The sequence below is a fragment of the Phoca vitulina genome, unplaced genomic scaffold (assembly GCF_004348235.1).
Source record: "Phoca vitulina isolate PV1807 unplaced genomic scaffold, GSC_HSeal_1.0 scaffold2, whole genome shotgun sequence".
Lineage (NCBI taxonomy): Eukaryota > Metazoa > Chordata > Mammalia > Carnivora > Phocidae > Phoca > Phoca vitulina.
Genome location: NW_022589705.1, coordinates 11,901,649 through 11,907,933, shown reverse-complemented (window position 1 = coordinate 11,907,933; position 6,285 = coordinate 11,901,649). Strand labels below are relative to the sequence as shown.

Sequence of the window (6,285 nt, the reverse complement as noted above, 5' to 3'; positions counted from 1 at the left end):
AAAAAATTGTCCAATCACTTACCAATAAACTTACTTAGCTTTGCTTCCCACAGCTTCCAGACGAACTGATACTCCACCAAGTTGTGTCAAGAAATCCCTGGATTTGAATTCTCCCTGACACTGTGAACCCCCGGGGGTGTAAACCTAACTAGTAAATGTGGAATTTGGACATCAGGAAAAACATTATCTTATGCCAAAATGTATGACAGAGACAACTGCTATCGCTGTTCAGGAGTCAGATGTGAAAACTATTATTCAAACTGCTGCCAAGGATAGAGGCTATATGATACAGTTTTGGGGGGGGGGTTTGTGTGTGTGTGTGGCCTATTTTTTTTCAAATGAGGAAACAAGTCATTTTTAAAACAAATATATAGCTTTTTTAATATAAATGGAAAGTACATATGCAGTAATACTGGAAATAAACATCTTCAACTCTGGGCTCTTTTCGAAAGACACAAGATGATTTTTTCAAAAGATATAAGATGCATGGATAAATCACATTCATACCTTATAATGTTAAAGAGCAAACAATTTAAATTCATAATGAACAGTGACTGCTTTTCAGTAGCTTGAAACTCTAGTCATTCATCCCATAATTCTTATGAGTAAGCAAAGAAAAAGCTAATCATGTACCTTAATATTGTCATTTCTGGATTACTCAAAAGTATAAACAACCCTGAAGAAAAAAATAGAGTCCCATGTTTATCACAGGTATTATAAAAATACCAAGACATTTATCAGGCATAACTAATGTATTAAAAACTGTATTTTAGAATAATGTTTCACAAACACAACTCCAACATTTCTCTTTAGTTCAGAAAATATAAGAGGTAGGTTCAAATAAAGTAAGTGCCTATTACATCACTGGATTTTCACTAAAATGTTGGCAATTTATAACAGAAATCACTAGAAATCAAATGTGAGTTTAGGAACGAAATTAAAAAGCTACAGAACAACTTCAACTAACAAATATCTGTCTAAGTCCTAATCACACAAATCAAAACAAGATGGTTGACTACAAAAATGTTTTAGTAAAATAAAAAATATGCTAACAATATTATAAATTTTCTGTATTGTAACATGTTCCTAAAACTTGGGGCAAGGGAGAATATGAATGTATATGTTTATGACTTAGGCCCTTCATTTAAACGTAGGTATCTAATACATAATATTAATACATACTACTATTAAAATGCACTAATCTCCTAGGTTTGTGCTGTCCAAATTGAGAACTGCAGGTTCAAACAAATTCAACAGTGTGGGGGAAATGAAAATGTCATTCACCCATGATCAACCTACTTCATGTAATTAAGAAATGTCAGATTACCAAGATTGCTCCCTAGAAGCTTTCCTGATTAAAACAGAATCTGATCCAAGTAGGAAACAAAGGACAAAGACAAGAGAGATGCTTTGAAGAAGCTGATATCAGGTTTTGTTTCTTGGTGCTTTTCAAAGCGATGACAGAATAAATAGAAGCTTTCAAATAAGTTGCCTTGTGTTGATAATTTAACAGTAATATACTGACAATCGGTGTGCCATTCCAGGAGCCAAATAACAATGCAAGGAAAATGGAAAAAGGCCCACTGAAACAAATATTATTTCATCACTCCTCCTTATACAAAAATACAAATGGACTAGAGTATTTGCATGCCCTGGAATTCTGCCACTTAAGTTCATTCTCATTCAGCTTCAAGACAGATAAGGGGAGAAGCCATATACTTACTTGGCTGCTGTAAGATATGTTTTCATGCAATGATTTTCCATTAATGGTTCTACAAGGAAATTTTAACAAGTCTATAAAGACATTCAAAATACATAAAACAACTCAAGTTTCAAGTTTTTCTGATCATTTTCTTTTGTAGAAAAAGACATTTAAGTATTAAGGAACTGGCGTAAACTTGAACCAACCAAAATAAAGATTAATGATTTATAATTACCACACAAAACATATTTAATTCGAGCAATACATTTTTTCAGATTTAGGACTCAGGGCATAGATGTGTAGAAAGGTACTAGTAAGAAAAGAAAAGATAAAATACAATTTTTGCGGCCTTTTCAAAATCGTATGAGCTTATCAAAACTATGATTTTTGACATTTGTGTATATATAAAATTGAGCCCAAATGTTTGAAGTAATCACTGATATGCTCTTCCTTTTTTTGTGAGAAATATAGGACTTCTTTTGCCACAGGCTTGTAATTCTAGGAGAAAAAGTCACTCCAGAGATTGTTGAAAATTTCAATAATCATGCTAAAGCAAAAAATTGAACATCATTTCTGGGATACTCCTAAAGTTTGCTTCATATTTTCATAAACCACATAACTGATGCCCACAGCGGGGAGCACCTTCATGAAGTTTGGAGTGATGCCTCTGTAAAGTCCTGGGATTCCTTCTTTAGAAATTATCCGTCGAAAGAGGCCAACCATGTTCATCTGTTTATTTCCTTCTATCATGGCTAGAGAAAAAAAAAAAAGAGAGAGAAAAAAAAAGAAACCAAGCTAATTTATTTTTTTTTAAGATTTTATTTATTTATTTGACAGAGGGACACAGCAAGAGAGGGAACACAAACAGGGGGAGTGGGAGAGGGAGAAGCAGGCTTCCCACCGAGCAGGGAGGCCGATGTGGGACTCAATCCCAGGACCCCGGGATCATGACCTGAGCTGAAGGCAGACGCTTAACGACTGAGCCACCCAGGTGCCCCCAAACCAGGCTAATTTAATATTCAAGAATGTTTTGTTATTATTACCATATACAATTACAATTCTGAATGATATTTGAGAATATAATGAAAGGATAATATTTATTCCAAGGGGCCCAAGAAAGTACCCCTTTATGTAATTCTTGCATGGCACTTGATAGTGAGTTCCATAATTATAATAACAATGATAACACAGTTATTTGTTGAGTGATTACTATGTTAGATACTGGGCTAATTACTTTATCCACCAATCCTGCGAGGTAAGTATTATACCCATTTTATAAATGAGGAATTGGAAGCTTAGAGAGATGGAGAAACTTGGCCTGGTACACTTAGCCTGCAAGGGGGAGACCTGAGAGCAGACAGTCTTTCTGACTCCAAAGTTCACACACTTTCTACCACCCCGCCTCCTCATTAACTATGCCCGGAAAAGAGAGTATAGTTCAATCCTGCGAATTAAGGGGAGCAGGGGGAACACTTTGGGGAACTTGGGAAAATGTAGGGTCCCGGGGCGGTGCAAATGACCTGAAGAGGCAAGAAAGGGGGAATGGGGAAGCCCTTGTTGCTGGCACAACAAAGACAGGGGCGGGAACATGCATGTGCTAGGGGACGCAGCTGACTGCCCATGTGGTCACTACACAGAGGGGCACCCAGCAGCGGGAGGCAGAGAAATAAAGCGGGGCCAGATTACTACAGGCTTTGAAATTCCCACTAAGAACTTGAGAGTTTATTCTGAAGACACTGAGAGTCACAAAGATTTCTGAACAAGCATAAGATGATCAGGCCTTGGCTTTAAAAACAACAGCTCTATGGGCCACAGGAGGACGGAAATGGAGATGGCAGACGGGAAGGGAGGGCTTGCCAGGTGATGCTGTCAATCAGGAGGCCTGGGTTTGAAGGCTAGCTCCACTATTTGCCAAATGTAAAACCTTAAGGAAGTTACTTAATCTCTTTTTTGCCCCAGTTACTCATGTGTAAAATGCAGATGATATTAGTATCAATCCCGAAGATGGCTGTGATGGATAATGAGAGAATACTTATGAAATATTTAGTTACTAACTTTGCATTTTTCTCTCCAGCCACATGATCTCTCAGTGCCTCAAACAGTCCCCATTTCTCCTGCCTCAGTGCCTTCACATACACGTTTCCTCAGCTAGAATGCTCTTTATTTTCCACCCCACCCATCTTTGTCCAGCTAAGTCCCACCTGTCTTTCCAGGTTGAGCTTAAATGACAATGTTCTCAGGCTCCCAAAGTAAGGTTAGAGCTCCTTGCTCTGTGCTCCCCTAACAAAGGGGAGATGGTTTAACAAGACTGTTTACTTGTTGACCGTGTGTCTTCTCCACTCAACAATGGCAGGGACCACATCTGACTTGTGGACCGCTCTAACCCTAGCATCTGGCAGAGTTTCCAGCACCTGACCATTGGGGCTCTGGAAGTATTTGTTAATTAATGAGCGACAGCTTGGTTGGGGGTGGGGCGGTGGTGGGTACTTGGAAGAGACACTGGAGATAGAGCTGTAGATACCCAGGGGGCACTATTTAAAGAAATGACAGTGGGTGAGTGAGACTGGCCAGCAAAAGAGCCAAAAAGAAAAGAAAGGCACAGGCTACATACTTTAAATAGCAATAAAAGCCAGCAAATCTTAAGAAAAGAGACTAATCAATGAGGTGGGAGAAAAGCCAGGAGGACACAGTGTAATCAAAGCCAAGGGATGGGCACCTGGGTGGCTCAGTCTGTTAAGCGTTCGACTATTGATTTCGCCTCTGGTCATGATCTCAGGGTCGTGAGGTCGAGCCCCACATCAGGCTCCCTGCTCAGTGCGGAGTCGGCTTAGGTTTTTCTCTCTCCCTCTGCCCCTCCTCCCACTGCCACATGCTCTCTCTCTAAAATAAATAAATAAATCTTAAAAAAAAAAAAAAAACCACACACACACACACAAAACCCACCTTGAGCCTGCATGCGCGTTCTCACCAAAGCCAAGGGGTAGCTGGCCAGCTGACCGCAGGTGCTGGATAAGGCACCACAGCCCAGCAACACCATGACTCCAGGGTTTACAGAGTCTTTGGCATAATTATCAAGCCAATGGGACTTCAGGAGCTGCCAGAGAGACAGAAAAGAAAAGCAGTGAACAACTACCTCGACAACTGCTTTCACGCAGCGTGAACATTTTCTTAGCCACTCTTGTCCTTACGAGAGACGGGCCACACTGCTGCAAGATCAGGTGGCACATTCCCAGGAGCAGAAGGCACTGGAGGAGGCGGCGGGCAGGTGGGGGGAGCGCGTGGGGACTCAGGACACGTGAGGTTTGCACTGGTTGCTTATTTTCTTCTAAACAAATGTTAATATCAACAGCACTCCCAATGCAGTATCTCAAGAATATTTCCTACGGTGAGTATTAATAAAAACAATATAATTCTAATTGCATCTAATTTTGTACTTTACACATACATTTCACTTAGTCCTTTCCCTGAGGTGGAGCTATTCTTCCAATTTTAGAAACGAGGAAAATGAGTCTCAGTGGATTTTTTTTTTAACAAGGGTACAGAATCAGGAGTACTGATCCCCAGCCTGTGCCTTTCCCCCTATTATCCCACATCCTTGCATTTCCATTAGAAGGCAATGATGGAAAATAAATGTCTAAAATACATATGCTAATCTACTTTTTAAATATATAATATTTTCAGTATAAGAATCTATGCTAATATGTGGGGGAAATTATTGTTATTGGTAGCACAAGCATAGTAATATACTACCTAAAGCAATCTATGGGTTCAATGCAATTTCTACTCAAATCCCCATGGCAATTTTTGAAGAAAAAGAGAAAACCACCCTAAAATTCATATGGAATCTCAAGGGAGCCAAATAATCTTAGGAAAGAAGAATAAACTTGGGAGCCTCATACTCCCTGATTTCAATAGATCCTACAAAGCAACAGTAATCAGACAGAGTGGTATTGCCATAAAGACAGATACACAGATCAGTGGAACAAAAGAGAGTCCATAAATAAACTCCTGAATATATGGCCAAATGATCAACAGGATGCCAAGACTACACACTGGAGAAAGAACAGTCTCTGCCACAAATGGTGTGGGGAAAACTGAATATCCACATGCAAAAGGATAAAGTTGGACCTTTACCTTACACCATATACAAAAATTAACTCAAAACAGATTAAAGACCTAAACAGAAGACCTAATACTTTACAACTTCTAGGAGAAAACACAGGATAAAAGCTTCAGGGCACTGAATTCGGCAATGATTTCTTGGACATCAAAAGCACAGGCAACAAAAGCAAAAAGAGATAAAAGAACTTCACCAACTTAAAAACTGTGCAGCAAAGGAAACAATCAGCAGGGTGAAAAGGCAATCTACAGAATGGGAGAATATATTTGCAAACCACACATCTGATAAGGGGTTAATACCCAAAATACATAAAGAACTCCGATAACAACAATTTAAAAAATTAAAAATGGGCAAAGGCAACAGATATATGAAAAGATGCTCAACATCACTAATCATCAGGGAAATGCAAATCAAAACCATAATGAGATATATCACCTTACCCCTGTTAGAATGACTAGAATCA

The 6,285-nt window shown here is 39.1% G+C and overlaps 1 protein-coding gene across 2 annotated transcripts in view; it reads right to left on the bottom strand.

The window, feature by feature from the left end:
* Positions 1 to 380: 380 nt before the first annotated feature.
* LOC116643463 (calcium-binding mitochondrial carrier protein SCaMC-1) overlaps positions 381 to 6,285 on the bottom strand; it is a 51,284-nt gene continuing 45,379 nt past the window's right edge. For both annotated transcript variants that reach the window (XM_032422258.1, XM_032422269.1), the window contains exons 9-10: positions 4,646 to 4,796; positions 381 to 2,454 (exon numbers count right to left, since the gene is read on the bottom strand). In XM_032422258.1, the coding sequence (XP_032278149.1) occupies positions 2,270 to 2,454; positions 4,646 to 4,796 (336 nt within the window). In that variant the 3' untranslated portion in view covers positions 381 to 2,269. The remainder of the gene's footprint in view (positions 2,455 to 4,645; positions 4,797 to 6,285) is intronic.